Source organism: Lotus japonicus, chromosome 1, assembly GCF_012489685.1.
Source record: "Lotus japonicus ecotype B-129 chromosome 1, LjGifu_v1.2".
NCBI lineage: Eukaryota > Viridiplantae > Streptophyta > Magnoliopsida > Fabales > Fabaceae > Lotus > Lotus japonicus.
Genome location: NC_080041.1, coordinates 91654020 through 91671045, shown reverse-complemented (window position 1 = coordinate 91671045; position 17026 = coordinate 91654020). Strand labels below are relative to the sequence as shown.

General features: G+C 36.6%; 3 protein-coding genes across 4 annotated transcripts; all 3 read right to left on the bottom strand.

Annotated features, from left to right (window-relative positions):
• Positions 1-1101: 1101 nt before the first annotated feature.
• Positions 1102-2720, bottom strand: LOC130727763 (bZIP transcription factor 44-like). Its single transcript, XM_057579004.1, has 2 exons — positions 2562-2720; positions 1102-2465 (listed from the first exon to the last, which is right to left on the bottom strand). Exon 2 carries the CDS (start codon positions 2016-2018, stop codon positions 1551-1553), a length of 468 nt encoding a protein of 155 aa, XP_057434987.1. The 5' UTR covers positions 2019-2465; positions 2562-2720; the 3' UTR covers positions 1102-1550.
• A 4802-nt stretch (positions 2721-7522) lies between these two features.
• LOC130727762 (uncharacterized) lies at positions 7523-11288 on the bottom strand. Of its 2 annotated transcripts, XM_057579002.1 has the most exons (4): positions 11124-11288; positions 10939-11021; positions 7920-9266; positions 7523-7780 (listed from the first exon to the last, which is right to left on the bottom strand). In XM_057579002.1, the coding sequence occupies exon 3, from the start codon at positions 9188-9190 to the stop codon at positions 7952-7954; it is 1239 nt and encodes a 412-aa protein (XP_057434985.1). In that variant the 5' UTR covers positions 9191-9266; positions 10939-11021; positions 11124-11288; the 3' UTR covers positions 7523-7780; positions 7920-7951. The 2 variants fall into 2 exon arrangements, with proteins under 2 accessions (XP_057434985.1, XP_057434986.1); XM_057579003.1 differs by lacking the exon at positions 10939-11021.
• Positions 11289-12569: 1281 nt separating this feature from the next.
• On the bottom strand, positions 12570-15315 carry LOC130727761 (mitogen-activated protein kinase homolog NTF3). Its single transcript, XM_057579001.1, has 3 exons — positions 15007-15315; positions 14186-14718; positions 12570-13614 (listed from the first exon to the last, which is right to left on the bottom strand). Exons 2-3 carry the CDS (start codon positions 14606-14608, stop codon positions 12919-12921), a joined length of 1119 nt encoding a protein of 372 aa, XP_057434984.1. The 5' UTR covers positions 14609-14718; positions 15007-15315; the 3' UTR covers positions 12570-12918.
• Between the last annotated feature and the right edge of the window lie 1711 nt (positions 15316-17026).

Here is a 17026-nt window from a genome sequence, read left to right as displayed (position 1 = left end):
ATTTCCTCAATGGTCCATAACCCTTTAAGGCTTGGAGTTGCAAAGTCATGCGACAAAAATCTTGCGATGATGTTCGGTCAATCGAGTCTTTGAAATTGGGGTGTAGCCCCATAAGAATCCAATTATATAACTTTTTTTGCATAAATACGTAATTCATTACAAAACGAATCGGTCTATATTTTGTTGGATTAAAAAAATTGAAGGAAAGAAATTGGACCAATGAGAAAGTAGAAAACAAAATATGAAAATTTCTCTTAATCGAAATAGTTGCTCCTGCGTATAACGACATGCCGAAGAGTTTTCTTTCATTGTCGAGAGTCACTTCCAAGGGGAAATCTCAATTGATGGTGTCGGCTCCCAAGATCGTCGGCCACATAGCGAGATTGGTCATTGACATACTACTTGGATTGTCGTTCGTGACAAAGAAACGAACACTCGTCTAGAATGGGGAGGTGGGTGAGGGAGCAAGGGTGGTGGTGCGACGGCCATGAAGTTTTGATGCAAGAGAGAATGGTTGAGGGGGAAATGGATAGTATTGGGTTTTTAAAATAAAAGAAGGACGTATTCGTATATTTTATATTAGACCACGATTTAACCAATTTTTCATTTCCCCACCCTAAAAGTCACCTACCAAGAAAGAATTCAATTCCTCAATATTATTGTTGTCCTTCAGGAAGAGTGACACCTTAGCTCATAGGACCATCAATATTTGGGCTTTCGTATCATTTTACAATTGGATTGTTGTCTTTTCTTTTGTTTCTTTAATCCATCAGTAGCTGTAAATTCTCCCTAGAGTCAGCTCTGAAATTTGGTGGAGTTTCCACTAAATGAGGTCGTGAAATATTACACCAAGAAGAAAGAGACTTGTGTCATGGGAAAACTTTTGACTCCATATATATTGATCGCATATATAATTGTAGTTGAGTCGTTTTTTCAATATCAAAATCTTAAAAGAGAGAATATACTTATTTCAGTGGTACTAGTATGCTTATGTGACATATAGTTTAATATGACCACCAATATGACACATTCCTCAAACTTTAGGGATGAAAAAGTCGATTCACTCTACAAAAGGGATTATAGGGCTTTAAGAAATAAATATCCTTAAAAAGTACCATTTTTACACTAAGCAAACATAACATACCAAACGATACCATAACAACATATTTAAGTCTAGATTACCCTTACACCACCTAAATCATTCTCTTTCTTTATACCACAAAAGAGAAAGAAAAATCCCCTTTCCTTTCCTCCATAATAATCATAACAACAACTAACAACAAAATAATAGACACGACAGAAAATTACTAATGACCTAACCATAACATAATAGGACCAGCCACTGCGTCATTTTCATTAAGCACTTGATTAGTGTTTGATAATCTATCATTTCATCTCCCACTAAGTATTGCCTCCCCCAAACACAGTACAACAATTATTGATTCCAATTTCTTCCACCATGACGCAATCCCATTTGAAGAAAACATAACAAGACCAAACAAGAATTAGAGACCCTTTTTCTCAATTTTTCTTGATAGAGACAATTCAATTCACCACTGAAAAATGTCTGCAGAAGCAGTGATAGGCTGGTTCAGATAGCTGAAGTTCAGTGCACCTGTTTGGTAAAATTCCCTTTCATTATAGGACCCTGTGGTTGTGGTGGTGGCAGCAGCGCTTGTCTTGATCACATTGATGATATCATTCAGAGATTGAAGCCTCTGGCTGAGCTCTCCCATCTGAGCCCTCAGAATGGAATTCTCTGTCTCAACATTCTGATATTGCTGTGAGGTGATGTTGATGTTGGTGAGGATCTCGCCGTTCTCCTTCGTCAGCTGAGTAACCTGGCTGGTCAGATCCTCCAAGTGGCTCTGTTTCCTCATCCTGGATCGCCTCGCCGATTCGCGATTCGATTGCTTCCTCTTGTTCTTCCTCTGATCCATCACCATCTGCAAATCACCCTCAGAGCCAGAGCTCTGAAACTTGGTGGTGGTAGAGGAGTTTCCACTCGACGACGCCATATGAGTGTATGACCAAAGATCACACAACACAAAAAAAGACTAGATTTTTTTCTCGGTTCGGGGAATTATTCAACTTCCAAACCAAAGATTAAACAAAACAACTCCAAAATCCTAATCAAGACGCAGGACCCAGAAACCCTAACAATTTGCAAAATTAAAAAAGCTGATTTATTTATGTAGATGATTAAGCTAGCTAGCTAGATTATATAATCATATACGAGAGGAAAGTGCAGATTAACGAGAAAACATAGAACCAGTAAAGGAAGACAACGGAGAAAGATTGAACTAGATGGGTCCTGCGCCTGAAGGAAGAGTTTATCATGCAACCGGAACGGGAAATTTCACTGATAACAGAAGGCATGAATGTTAAACATGAACACAATAGATTCTCAGCATCGAGATCCAAACGAAACCCTGGAAATTGAATTGATGATCGGGTTAGGGTTCCTGCGAGAAAATCAAAATTCAATAAATTAGGTTTTGAATTGGGGCAAGATTGAAAACTAATCTAAAAATTGAAATTGAAATACACAAGAAACTCACCTAAGATTGATGATGATCACAGGGAAACAGAGAACAGAGCTTCTTCGGAGGAGAGAAGAGAAGAGAAGGGGAAGTTGTGTAAGCAATTTGGGGGTGAATTTATAATAGAAAAGGGTTGAGGGTGGCACAGAGAGGAGACAGTGAAAGAAAAGAAAAGGGGAAAAGTGAATGATTTAAGGTAAAGGAGCAGCATCGGAATCTCCTCCGAGGTTTGGTGGAACAGTAATTGGGCTTTTTTGGGCTAGTGTGATTACTACAATTTTGTTTTGTTGGAGTAGTCATTTGTTTGTTTGGGGAAATCACCTTGTTACTCGCTTCTCGTGCGGCGGAGCTGTGTTCTCCGACGGTGGAGGCGGTGCGGGCAGCCGGTACTCGTGATCACTCGGCGGTGTGGCACATGTCGCGGGCAAGGGTCGTAAAGCTGAACTTCGATGCTTCTTTCAAGGAAGGTAACTAGTCCGAATTAGGAATGGTGGCTCGCAACATTAATGATGAGATTATGGCTGTTGTAACGTCCTATCATGTTTCTGCTCTCTCGCCTTTGTTAGCGGAGGTTATGGCGTTGGCGATTGATTTGGGTTTAAGAGAGTGTGTTTTGAGGCAGATTGTCTCCAATTGAATCAGTGGTGGAAGAGGGGGGGGTGGAGGGTCGCTCTTACTTGACTACTATTATTAGGGATTCTCGTTCTTATGTTTCTACCTTCGATTATGTTTGTATTTTTTTGATAGACGTTCAGGGTAATTCGGTTGCAGATTTCCTTGCGAAGAACGCTTCCACTTAACAACTTGGTGTAAATTGATCAAACTACGCCCAACTTCTCACATTCCCTCAACTAGGCATGTCCACCGGACGGGTTCGGTCGGTTTCTTCGGGTGAAAATCAACAACTTACCGGATCCGCCACCGACCACCCATTTCCCTCGGGTTGTTCGAATTCAGTTTTGACGATTCTCGGTTTCAACGGGAGATTTGTGCGGGTTCAACATCAAAGAAAAAATAAAAAACGAAGATGATGTTTTCTAGTAACAAAAAAAGCATAACATAAAAGCCCATGACAGAACAGAAGATGCATATATTAAATTGAAATTGAGATTCTTAAATCTCTTCAAACTATCATTCTTGAAATCGAGATTCTTTAATATTGAAAATTTTCATACTAAATGTTATTTAGAGACATAAATGTATCGGATGATTCATATATGTATCATGAATTAGTGGGGCAAACCGCTGAAAAAAGCTGAACTTGGTGAATCTTCGTGACTTCAACTTCTCGTCTTCACAAGCGTCTTCTTTATCTTCTCGTTTGTCCCCGTCGAGACCACTCACTGGTGCAACAGATCTGAGGTCGATCTTGTGCAACAGATGGAAGAAACCCAAATCTCAATCTCTTGATTGCATCTTCAACATTCAGATCTGACAAAAGAAGAGAGGTGTTGCATGTGCAACGGTGAAGGCGAGAATTGAGAGATGGCGCTTTCAGATTTGAAGAGAGGAAAAATGGTGGTGGGGGTTGGTGCGATCTGTTGCAACGAAGGGAATAGAGAAGTGGTGTGATCGCGGTGGCTCATAGGGTCAATGGCGATAACAAGAAGATAGGAGAAGTGGTGTCTATGTCGCGGAGGAGAGAGGTGAGAATAGAAGGCTGTAGTGGTGGATGGCGCAGTTGGGAGGCACATGATGGTGGTGGTGGTGGGGTTTGTTTTGGTGAGGTTGGCGGCTGCTGAAGGTAAGGGTGGTGATGATGATAAAATTTATATGATAGGGCTAGGGTTTTATGCAGATTAGGCCATGACATCTTTTTTTTTAATTAAAATTGGTTCGGTCGGTCCGGAGCTCAAACCAGAATCGATAGGATCAAACCACCATAAGCCATTTTTTTCCACCGAAGAACCCGTTTTTCGGCCTGACTGGGCCAGTTTTGCAAAAATTGACTTAGTTTTCGCAGGTCTAGTTTGTGCTGGTTCATTTTGGACAACCCTAGCCGCAACTACAGTTGAGTATGTTGGCTTGAACTCTAGATTGGCGTGTGTTAGGACCAAGTACATATCAACTAGTTTAAACTTGAGCTTTTTTGGTCCATATGTTTAACTTATTGTTAAACCGGTTGTGATTCGCAGATTAGTAGGCTAGAACACAACAAAGTAAAATTATAAAATTTCTATCCGTGTATTAGGATATTTTAGGTGTTTTAATATTCATTTGAGATATCATAACACATATTTAATATGTTTTGTTCAGATATTTAATATGTTATTCATCAATTTAATACATTTCATAAATTTTAATGGTTTTGTTATTTTTAGGTAATTTTAATATTTGTATACTATGTTCTTAGATTTTTTAATTAAGTGACATGTTAGCTAAATGGGACAAGGTCATGAAATGCCAATTTGCTGCTAGTATGTTCCATTAATCCATGGCCCTAAGAAGGTTGGGCTTAAACGGGTCGCGTTGGCTCATTACCCAACTCTACCTCCAAACACCGCTCTTCACGGCCCCTTCCACTCCTTGCACCACCTTTCACAGCCACACACTCACTCACTCTTCATTCTCATTCTGAACCCTCTCATTCACAGCTTGGTGCTACACCCTTTTTAGGCAAGCTCAAACCTACACAGTTTATCCCTCTTCACCTCGCCCATTCCTCTGTTTCTGTTGCGAAGAAGAGGTAAGCCATTGGTTCTCGTTCACCACAAAATTAAAAAAATTCGGAAGCTAATTTCAAAAATTAACTTCCAAATTTTATTTAAACTTATAGTTGGGTGTTCTAGAAAGTAGTATGCAGGGTTTTCCAAAAACTAGTTACAAAATTTGTATCCAATATGTATTCCAATAGCTCCCACCAAGAAAGTTGAGAAAAGGGGCAGGAAGAAGAGGGTTCAAGATGAGGTTTCATGTGACTTGGATGTAATAGAAGCCTCAACCTCTCTAGAGGCTCACGAAGGGAATCAGTTGATGCTTCTGCCGACGGAGTTTTCAGAACCACAAGGTGTTATGACAAGGACGAGAAGTGCTTTGTTGATGGGGAAATATTTGGGTATGGGGTTTGATTGTCCATATGAGGTTGTTGTGAACCAAATTGCGGCCCAGATCTTGGCGCGGAGGCCTCCTTAGGGGTGTGGCTAATGGCTTGGGGCTTTCTCTTGGCCTTGGTGTTCCTCTGATCCTTAGCTTTTAGGTCTGTTAGTTTTTTTCGGTTGGTTTTACTATTTTGGGTTTCCCTTGTTTCTGGTTGGTTGTGGGTTTTGTGTCTGGTGTATAGGTTTATGGGTTTTTTTTCTTTGCTTTGGGGACCGACCTACACTGTGGGTGATTAGCTTTTTATTGTTACTAATCACCTTTGCCTGCTATGTCTCATTTTTAGCTTTGTTCTCAAAGCTGTGAATAATACATCATTTTGCTTTCTAAAAGAAATGTATATGGAAAATAACTTCTTCGCACCCATTTCCACCTCATAGTACTCAAAAATAAAAAGGAATAAAAGAAAAATAAGTAAAAGATATGATGAGTAGTATGATTCGAAAAAAAGAAAAAGTGAGGGGAAATCAAAATTGGGGGAAGAAAAGTTAAAGTGGGTGTGAGAATGTGAGTGTATCAAAATTGCATATATGTGTAGAATATTGTTTTCTCATTTCCTATATGTCGATCTATTCTAGCTAGTTCATAATTTCAATGTGGTGTGGTTGCCATCAGTACGAAGGTTCACCTCAATTATTGCTGATAAAAGTGTAAAGTTGGGTAAGTTTTTTCGAGATGTTTTAGCTGGCCTCTATGTGAAAGGGCAAAATGTGGTCCCTCCCTGCCTCCAAGATGGGAACCTCAAAAGAAGAAATGCAAGATTTTAAACCAAACTTAGGTTCCACTTGTAAGTAAGTTGATCAAAAGCAGCTTGGTTTCAGAGAGAGAAAAGGCGCACTCTAATGCAACACATGCATGAAGAGCACACCTGATAGGATTGGAACATGTTGGTTTGACACTAACAGCATATTGGAAAGCACTCCTCATGCATACTCTATATATAGCCTATAGACTAGAGATGGTTAGCTTTTCCACTCACAAAGATTCTAAACCCTGCAAGTGCAGCAACTTACCAATTTAGGCACATGAGCTATATTATGATCTTTCTATAGTTTTTATAGGGAAATGTATTCATATAGTGTTTGTTTGAAAATAACTATTGGCTGTGTAATAAGTAATTTCAACATTCATTACAAATTTGCTTTCACGCATCAAATTAAAAGTAAATTTGAGATTATTTAAAAAAAAACTGCTACAAGCAAATAAACTTTAGGATTATATTTATATTTTAAATGATAAAAAAATATTGATAACATATATATTATATTGCTGTCTGATATTATAGGGAGCCATTAATTTTCCAACTATTAGGTAACACTTTTAAAATATTTAGCTTAGATTTTTTTTTTCACCGGAAAATTAACAAACATTAGCAAAAAAAAAACTAGGGGATTATGAGAGAGTCTTTCAACAACAAGACCTCAAACTCCGAGGAAGGGAAATGAACCCTTTGTACTCCTAGGGAGGGCAGCAACTAAGCTCTATGCGCAAGCCAATCCGTTGAAGCATTTCCATCTCTATTGATCCAAGTCAATTTTACACGCCAATCTCTAGCAAGCAATCCACAAACCTCAACCAACACATCTAGCTTAGATTTCTTAAATATACACAATACATTATGGTCAATCAAACTTAGACTTAATAGATCTAACACATCTAGTAGATAATTATTGGACTTCTTAAACATCTAATCCAGGGTTCGATCATGAGCTGTGGGTATGGAGAAAGATTTGTTGGGAGAGACCTATCCACTTAATGTATCTCAAAATCTCAGAAAATTAGTCTCATGACTATCGATTGTGGAGATAACTCTGGAAACAAGAAAATAGTACAGACATCGGTCTAATCATAAAAGTCAAGATTATTTAAATATTTTTATCATATATTAAAGGCAACACATATTTATTATCACTATAATATAAATATTATACAACACTTTATAAAATCTCAACACATAACATACTATTGAATTAATTTGTTCCATGACAATTAAAAAAGAAACACCACCACAATAAATAAAAAAGGAAAAATCTAATAAATTTGCTATTTAAAAAAAATCCTAGTTATAGGCATCCACATGCATGTAAATAACATCATTCCCTACTAGGTTGAGGTTTATCCTCTTCACCAACTTAATTTTGCTGCACATATGAAAAATGTGAATCAGAATAGTATCATTAACATTATGTATGCAATTATTAATAAAAATGCAAAGTACCAGCAATCATCATAAAGTATATAAAACCAAGCAAAACATGTTATAAAACAATCAGAACTCACCTGCCAGTCATCCACAGGCTGAAGAGTTTTCACTATACATTGCTGCGTAAAGATTTGATAACCTTCTGAGCAGCAGCACTAAGCTTGTGCTTCATATCTGGACTAAAATTTTGAAGTTGAACAATGTCAAGAATGTTTTCATTACCGTGAGGCTGTTCTGACTTGAGGGCATAAGCCAAGATGTAGACCAATTTAGAGCATGCCTTAGTCTGCAACTCAGCCATGAATGTGCTGTCAAAAATCCTTCCAAATCTCCACATTTTCCTCTTGTGGTCATCTGCCTTAATCACGACTAAGCGTATCATCTCCGCTAGTGCAACTGCCTGTCTCCGAAACTCTCCCACATTCATGATATCTATTAACTTTTGACTTGGAACATTCAAAACCTTACACAATCGTATGGAGATGTTAACCACATGAAGGCCAGGGTTTGCTAAATGAAGATCATACAGAAATCTCTTCAAGCCTAATGCTCTATTATTCGAGGAGCTAGCATAAAGTAGCTTGAAGAGAGTAACCTTGTACTTCTGCATCTCAAAAACTGAATGAAGACCTCTCAGAACTTCTATGTTAGGGCTGTTTGGTATGACAGGAGGACTCCGAGAATAGAATCTAGTAAAATTGGTGTGTATGTGGTTCCATGCTTTGGAATAATTTTCGGGAGGCTTGGTGAATAGGCGGAGAACAGATGCTGCAATGTAACAATAATATGCTGCCTCAGTCCTTACATCTTGTGTAGCAGGAAACGGCTTATGTTGTCCAGATGATTTATAATGAATTTCTGCATCTCTGTCTAATTCAGTATCCAAGAAGGATGACTCAGCGGGGATATCGTCAATGGCATCCTCCCAATTTGCAGACTCACTATCCTTCAGATTATAAGCAAGAGTGAAGAGTCCCACAACCCCAGTCCTTGTAAATCCTGAGCACAACATTGGAATTACAATCCTTCCCATCCCAGCTAGGTTCTCTGTAGTAGTTTTTCTAATGACATATCCAGATTCATTGAGAAGTTTGGTGTCAGAAAACTCATGAGTCGTGGGAGTGAATAAATCAGGAAGGTTCAACCAGCGTTCAGAGATTGGCGGAATTGTAAATGTTGTGCTTGAATATTTTTCCAATCTTGCTTCTATTGAAGTTTGTTCAGTTGGTTGGAGTGGCATGACATTCTCTGGAATTATTATACCTGCAGCATCTTTAGGAGGATCCACATTTTCAGCATTTCTTATCCTAGCTTTAGCGATTTCTCTCAGCAGATCTTCGACATTCATCTTGACCACTGAATTTCTCGACAGACGACAGTTAAGGGCTTAAGGCCAAAGCTTCAAGGGTACACTGCACCTAGAGCTATTACAATAGCCAACAAAAAGATTATCAAGCTTTTTTAGAGACACTCTCATAATGACTGAAACTTAATGGTACAAATTACACAATTAAAGCAAGAGGATATGAAATGAGTCCCCTAGAAGGATAAAATAAGAAAGAGCCAGGTGATGGTAAAGGCATGAATCTTTAATTGGGAGGACAACCAATGATTTATGCATAAAAACAGAACTGACACAGATAAGAAGTTCTTCTATTTAAATTTAAACAATTTTCATATGGGCAAATATAAAGCTTGGGAATATACAATTTTCTGACATTTTAAGTTTTTTTGGGTTAAAGTTCGTATTAGATTTTGAATTTAGTCCCTCCCTGGAAAAAACTAAGAGATATCTTTTTCCAATTTTGGCATTAATCCTTGCCGGAGGGTGGAGCTCCAGCGAGGCTCCTAGTGGCACGTTGACATGGAAAAATAAGCCTAGATGGAATTTTTTTAATTACAAGTCAGAATCTAAAATAAAATAAAACAATAAAGATTATTAAAAACCTAAAATACCCTTAATTCCCCCTCCCAAAAATTCCCTAACCTAAATCCCCAAATCAATCAGACCAAAATCGTGTTCAGTCCCTGCATTGTTCAATTCAACATGAATGAAACTCACCATAAACTCACCACTTCTACAACTCGGTTGGAGTTAATTGGTTTATGTTCAAGTACATGAAAGATTCTGTATTTCTCATATCTATTTACGATAATGATGACAAGGAAATTAATTACGGTCATTTTCGCCATCTTTTTGGACCTATAGAAGTTGTTGATACCTCCACTAGAGTCTCTTCTTGTTCAGAAGTTATTCAAAAGACTTCATGTTCCAATTTGGTTCAAATAATGGGTTAAAATAAAATGGTAAGATGTTTGGATCAACAACTAATATAGGTCCAAAAAGATAGCGAAAGGACCGTAATTAATTTCCTTGTCATCATTATCGTAAATAGATATGAGGAATACAAAATATTTCATGTACTTCAACATAAACCAATGAACTCCAACCAAGTTGTAGAAGTTTCGCAATTCATACCACCCATGAGTGAGTTTCGGGTGAGTTTCATTCATGTTGAATTGAACAATGCAGGGAATGAACATGATTTTGGTCTGATTGATTTGGGGATTTAGGTTAGGGAATTTTTGGGGGTTGGGGGGAATTAAGGGTATTTTAGGTTTTTAATAATCTTTAATGTTTTATTTTAATTTAGATTCTGACTTGTAATTAAAAAAAAATCACCTAGATTTAACTAGGATCCTCGCCGGAGCTCCACCCTCCGGCAAGGACTAATACCAAAATTGGAAAAAGGTCAGGGAGATATCACTTAGTTTTTTCCGGGAGGGACTAATTCAAAATCCGATACAAAGACAGAGACCAATATGACCTTCAACCCTTTTTTTTTTATGAATCTTATCCTCTTTTGCCGAATTGATCTTTATCCTGTTGCCAAATTTCACCCTCCAACCCAATAGATTGGAGTCTGGCTTCTGACTTGTCCTAATTTGGAAGAAAACTATCTTTGAAGGTCAATATCAACACGGAATGGCTAAATTACATGATCAGGTTCATGTTACTTGGCTTGTCATAAAACTTAACAAGATGCATACAGCATAGCAATAATAATCCTAACAAATATAATGGTAAAGAAGTACCTGATTCAATTTTGCAGAAAAATCAACAGAAATAGTAATTTGCTCGTATGCTCAACGCATATGAAAACTCAAATCCCCAAGCCCTAACGCATGTGGAAACCCAAATCCGTAAATACCAACCTAAAACCCCTGCAGTTTCATCACTAGTAACAAAAATTAAAGAGAAGAGAAATCAAATGCTTTACCTTTAACTGTTAGCACGGAAAATGCTTGATGAATGCTTAAAATCCTTTTGGAGTCATGACTGTGGTAGAAACGGTGACGGAGTGAGAAGAGGTAGAAAGTGTGACTAGACTCAGAAACCCAAATCCCTAAACACTATGGTAAAAGAATAACTTTTTTGAGTCGTTTCCAGTACTAAAATGATAAGGTGTAACAAAAAGGCCAACAAAAAAATGAGGTTTGAACTTTGAAATGCAAGCTTTTTTAAAATAAAAGGATTAAGGGTTTGAAATTCTAGCTCTTCTAAAATAAAAGGATAAAGGGTTTGAACTTCAGTTCATTATTTAGAGTATTAATTACTAAATTACAAATTACAAAAGTTTGTTATGGAAGAAATCATCACAAATTAAGCCTAAAATATATAAAATCCCCTCATTTTTTATAAGATACTAGAGAAAGAGAAATTACTTTTTTTAGTTTGCTATGCTTTTTTTTTGTCATAGACAAGTGTTAATTTGTCTGAGATACAATGATAGTACCTTTTAAAAAATGACTTTCTTGAAATTCGATTTTGTGACATTACTCTTACAGGATCTAATTTGCATGACTATACCAACATTGTAAAAGTGTTATGCTATGTGTAAAACATATTACAATAAAATAATAGTTCTTCCCAATAAGTAGAAAGGAAGATAAAAGTTCTTCCCACTTTAAAGTCAACTGAGTTCTCTATTGATTTTGAGATTTTCTGGGAGTTTTGTATGACCTTGAGAATGTTTACTTCATGGTTTTGGGCTATTAAGTTCTTAGCTTGAGTGTGCATGTTTTTTCTCATTTTATTTATGTATTTGGCTATTTGCATTGCGGTATCACTATTTGAGATCTAGTCTAATATGTTGCAAGTGCCATTGGCCAACCATAAGAGTATTTATTCCAAACATCTTTGAAAAAAAAAAAAACTCCAAATAATCTCTACCCATAATTTGGTCAAAAGCTTGGTTCTTGTAACTTATGCAGTTATGCTCAAACCATTATTTTGTGATCTCAAAACGATACCTAAACACATGCCTATGGCTTTCCTGAGAGAGTTCCATTTAGACCCAGAAATTAACATATGTCCAATGTTATTTATGGACCCATAAAACCAGGAGTACTGCACGCACAAAGGAATGGCTCCGGTGGAAAGTTAAAGTTTGGCGTACTGGCCTCCATACCACGAGCAACTATTGATTGATAACACATGCAAAATGTTTGATTGGAAAAAGAAAAAAAAAACTACAATGTCATCTGATTTTTATGACTGTGGTTGGACTTAACTCATTTGCCAGAAGTCCTTTCTGCCTAAGCAAACAAGACGTTCATATAATACGCTTGGTGAGCCATCACATACACAGGTGATGCACAAAGTACCTGATCAGCTTAGAAGATAATAATAAAGAAAACAAAAAAGCTTGTTGTAGTACAGAGGATAATACATTACTGATAAACACGACTTAATTTACAAAATGGTTTATTACAGACACAAGAACATGTTTATGTACAACTCGAACGAGGAAACTACAATATAAAGCTCAAAGTCAGTCTCTCAGCATGGTGGTTAAAAACTATCATGCATCATCAGCAAAACATAGTTGTGCATGACTTTTCAAGATGACCATCATTTTGCTGTTTTCTCTGCTCTCAACTAAGAGGAAACAGAGAATATATTGAGGTATCTGATGACAAATCCCTCCTAGTTATTTGAAGCAAGCTATTATATTAGACTCTATAGGCACCAACAAAAGGGAGCATAACCCCAAAAAAACAGAGAAAATAAGATTATGAGCACAACTCGGCATTTTCTATGGCAGATTCAGGATGGTAATGAAGCATTTCCTTCCACATCATCTCCCTTATCATCTCTTCCCCTAGATCCTCATCGACGTCAAGATCAACAGGAATCATGGCTGGAGGGTCACTATTAGGATCATAGAGAGGGGCCATGTAAGGGTGTTGAAGTGCTTCGGCGACACTAATCCTCTTTGTGGGATCAAAAACAAGCATCTTTGCAAGTAGATCAATTGCCAATGGATGCGCATTCGGGTAAAGTCGGGAGAAGGGGGCTCCAATAGAATATGGAAGTGACTTGATATACTTCTTTGCCTTTGGATTATCAATAAATTCAATATCCTCTTCCCTTTGACTACCAAGGATATTGATAATCAATTTTAGCTGGTTAAGACACTCTGAACCAGGGAAAATAGGTTTTCGCCCAAGAAGCTCTGCAAATATGCATCCCACTGACCACACATCAATAGACGTCCCATAGTTGTCGCAGCAGAGTAGAAGCTCTGGCGCCCTATACCATCGAGTGACAACATACTCAGTCATGAACTGGTTCTTGCTGCAGTTAATGCGTGCTAACCCAAAATCACATATTTTAAGGTCACAATTTGCATTAATTAGAAGATTCCCAGGTTTCAAGTCACGATGAAGGATGTTAGCTGAGTGGAGGTATTTCAAGCCCCTAAGAAGCTGCAACCAAGAACTTTCAATTGCTAAATGCAATAAGAAGCTAAGAAACACAAATCATTTTAATTTACAATTCCAGAAAGCCCTGCAAATATTCCATGGCATGACTGATGTAATGTAAGTTCTTCAGGAAAGAACAGTAAGTTCAGAAAATCGAGGGGGAGGGGTTAGAAAGCAGCAGGGTAAAATGCATAATGTAACAAGAAAACACACAAGTTTGTAAGCAAAAAAGATCTTCCCATATTGAGTACGATTTTACCAAAGCCCCTCTGCAAGACTATCACAAACTAATAAATGAGTTGCACAAGTTTTTTCTGCCTAGTGTAAACTCTAGGCTATCAAGCGCATGCTTGGAACCTTTCTACAATCAGTTATGATTTATGAATACAAAATCAATTCTGGAGATAAGCTTCAATAAGTAGCTTCTGGATTTCAGAATTGATTTGGATAAAAGAGAAGCTGATCCAAACATGCTATAACTTGCATACATGGTAAAAATGTAAAATACCACTTTGTTCATGATAGCAAACCGATAATTCTCTATTATGATAGCAATAGTGTCAGAGACTCGTACCTGAAAGAGGAAATATTGACAGTGATCATTCGACAGTGATTGAGAAGACTTAATGATCTGATGCAAATCCGTGTCCATGAGTTCATAAACCAGATAGACATCCTTGAAACTACTCCTATGAACAGGCATCATGATGTCTTTCAAAGCAATCACATTATCATGATGAAGATGGCGAAGAAGCTTCAGTTCACGCAAAGTTCTCAACGCATCAACACGATTCTCAAAGGCATTCTGTATCTTCTTGATGGCAACTTTCTCATTTGTTTCTCTATTCACAGAAGAGCACACAATTCCATAGGCTCCTCGACCAATCGGCTTGATGGGCACGTATTTTGTATCAATCTCAAACAAGGTTTGCCACATGGAATAGTAATGCTTTCCTTTGTTTCTGATCCCATTTGGAGGCTCAACAGGAGTAGCCATTAACAACAACAACAACTCTTAAGACTAAGAACCAATCCCAATTTAGAAAGCTTTGGTCTTCACTGAATAAAATCAGTGTAGAATGATAAATAGCACCCTCCTCCTAAGTCCTGACAACAATAACTCACATTAACACTACAATTCAACAAGAGACTTAAAAGTTAAAAACTTAAAACCCTTATAACTAGGCCAAATTTAACACACCCCAGATCCAAGATTAAAACTTCATTAAATTTATCATGAAACCCTGTAGAGATCTATAGAATTTGAGATTATAAACCTAAATTATAGGAATAAAAGCAGAGGTACTTGAGAGTAATTATGAAGGAAGCAAGGAAAAAAAAGAGTGACTGTGTTACCAAATGTAGAAGGTAAGTAAGGGAAAAGGGTTTGTTTACCTTTATGTGGAAAAACAAAAGTTTATCCTTGAAGCAAGTTCAGTGGAAAATTCCCACAAATTATGATTGAGGTTGAGGGAAGGGTGAATTTGTGTGAAGAAGAAGAGTGGAATTTAACATGTTTGAGAGGTTTCGTGTTGGATCTGTTGAAGGATGCATAGGTTTTGTCAGCGATGAAGATTCCTTGTTTCGTCGTCTGGGATATTTGGAGTTTCGAAATGGATATGCTGCAATTGCAATTGCAATTGCATCTCTCTCCCACACACAACAAAGTCACACTCACCACCCGCGTTTTGCTACCTATGATATTTCTACACACCAATAATTAACTTAATATCGTGGTCGAGTCCATGACCGAGCCCATATCAAAAGATAAATTACAACTCTTCAGGGTTAATCCGTGGATTTTCCTCTCTCTAATTTGTATGCTCACTAGCTAGTACTACTTGAGTTATGATTCGGGGACTACGGAACCAAGTTTTAAAATTATGTATGATATTTTTTTTTTCTAGTTTGTTTCTTTCATCACCCTTCTTAGTGATACTCGTTTTTGGCTACATTTTTTTTCTTTTTTAATTAAGCAATAATTATGAATGATATATTGATGATAAATTGTGGGGCTGCCACAGTGCCACCCGATTTTATTTTTTTATGATGATTTTATTTTTTTGAAAGGATTTTATTTGTATCCTTTTTTCTTTTGAGAACTCATGGATACGTTAAATCTTAGAACATAATTGCACGTGGAATGAAATAAAGTCGTGAAAATTGTTGAAGATTTTCCCACGCTGTTAAAGAAAACGTAGCGTGGATACCACGATACAATGACAAAGTTGTTTTTTTTTTCAACACATCATCAAATGTTCAAAGAAAAAAAAAAACACATCATCAAACAATCTTAATGAATAGGTAATAAGTATGTGTCGCTATTTTTTTATTTAAAGATATGAATTCAGTAAAATATTTATAAGATGACAAATTAAAATGAAACAATGTGTCCCGTATGATAGCTCAAGTGGTAGGAGCTGGGGGACATATGAGTTGGGTAGGGGAAGATCCAGAGATCGATTCCAGACAAATGCAATTTATATTTCCGATGTACCAAAATGAAACAATGTAAGATAAAGATGAGACTTTAAATTATGTAAGAAAAAGTAGAAGAATAACTGTCCAATCAATTTATACTATTATTACTAGTATTTTTTACTATTAATTTTTGTTTTTGGTGTGTAATTTTTTTTTAAATATTGTGTTAATTTTATTAAGTTTATTCAAATAATTATAAAAGGCACTATCAAGTGTGAGTAAGTTTCACATCGAAAGAAAATAACAATTTTGAGTTGTTTATAAGTAAGATGATTCATATAGCTAATGTTTTAACGTTTTTGGTGAAATATGTGGTGTTCAACACACTTATGTTTGCTCTTTACCCTAATGTGATGATGTGATGACCCCTCATAGTTTTAACATATTTTTTCCCCTAAAACCACCATGATATATGTTCTTAGCTCAAACAATATTGTGTCCCAAGGAGAGTATTTGGAATCAGCGAAAAAACATATGAATATTAAGTACAGTAATGTCTACCTTACGGTCTAAATATTTGAATGAATTTTATTATCAAAATGAACCTCATAAATGAAGAAGAAATTAATTTTTAAAAAAAAAATAAGAAATTGGGTGAGTTATAAAACCATGAGGCAAATAGAGTCGGATATCAGTTACAAACCTTAATTGACGATAAGACAAATAAAGTATAATAAAAGTGACAAAGATAACTCTTTTATTAGATATTTGTGACTTCAAAAACATAATAATATTTTGATCACATTAATTAAATTAGGGTGACTTATCTATCTATCTATACTATATATAAAGGGAGAGTTTTTGCCACCTTGAGGGCTACTTTGTCATTTAGTAATTCATTGTACACAACTGTCAAATTAAGCATGGACATTTGTGTAAAAATACTACTTATTTTCGTTAGATTGGATCAGGGTCGTTGATTGCATCTCCAATG

Bases quoted from the DNA above. Each gene is read 5' to 3' on its own strand.
- LOC130727763 (XM_057579004.1), bottom strand. From the start codon at position 2,018: ATGGCGTCGTCGAGTGGAAACTCCTCTACCACCACCAAGTTTCAGAGC.
- LOC130727762 (XM_057579002.1), bottom strand. From the start codon at position 9,190: ATGAATGTCGAAGATCTGCTGAGAGAAATCGCTAAAGCTAGGATAAGA.
- LOC130727761 (XM_057579001.1), bottom strand. From the start codon at position 14,608: ATGGCTACTCCTGTTGAGCCTCCAAATGGGATCAGAAACAAAGGAAAG. The intron at 13,615-14,185 runs GTACGAGTCTCT...TCTTGGTTGCAG, and splicing joins GTCAATATTTCCTCTTTCAG to CTTCTTAGGGGCTTGAAATA.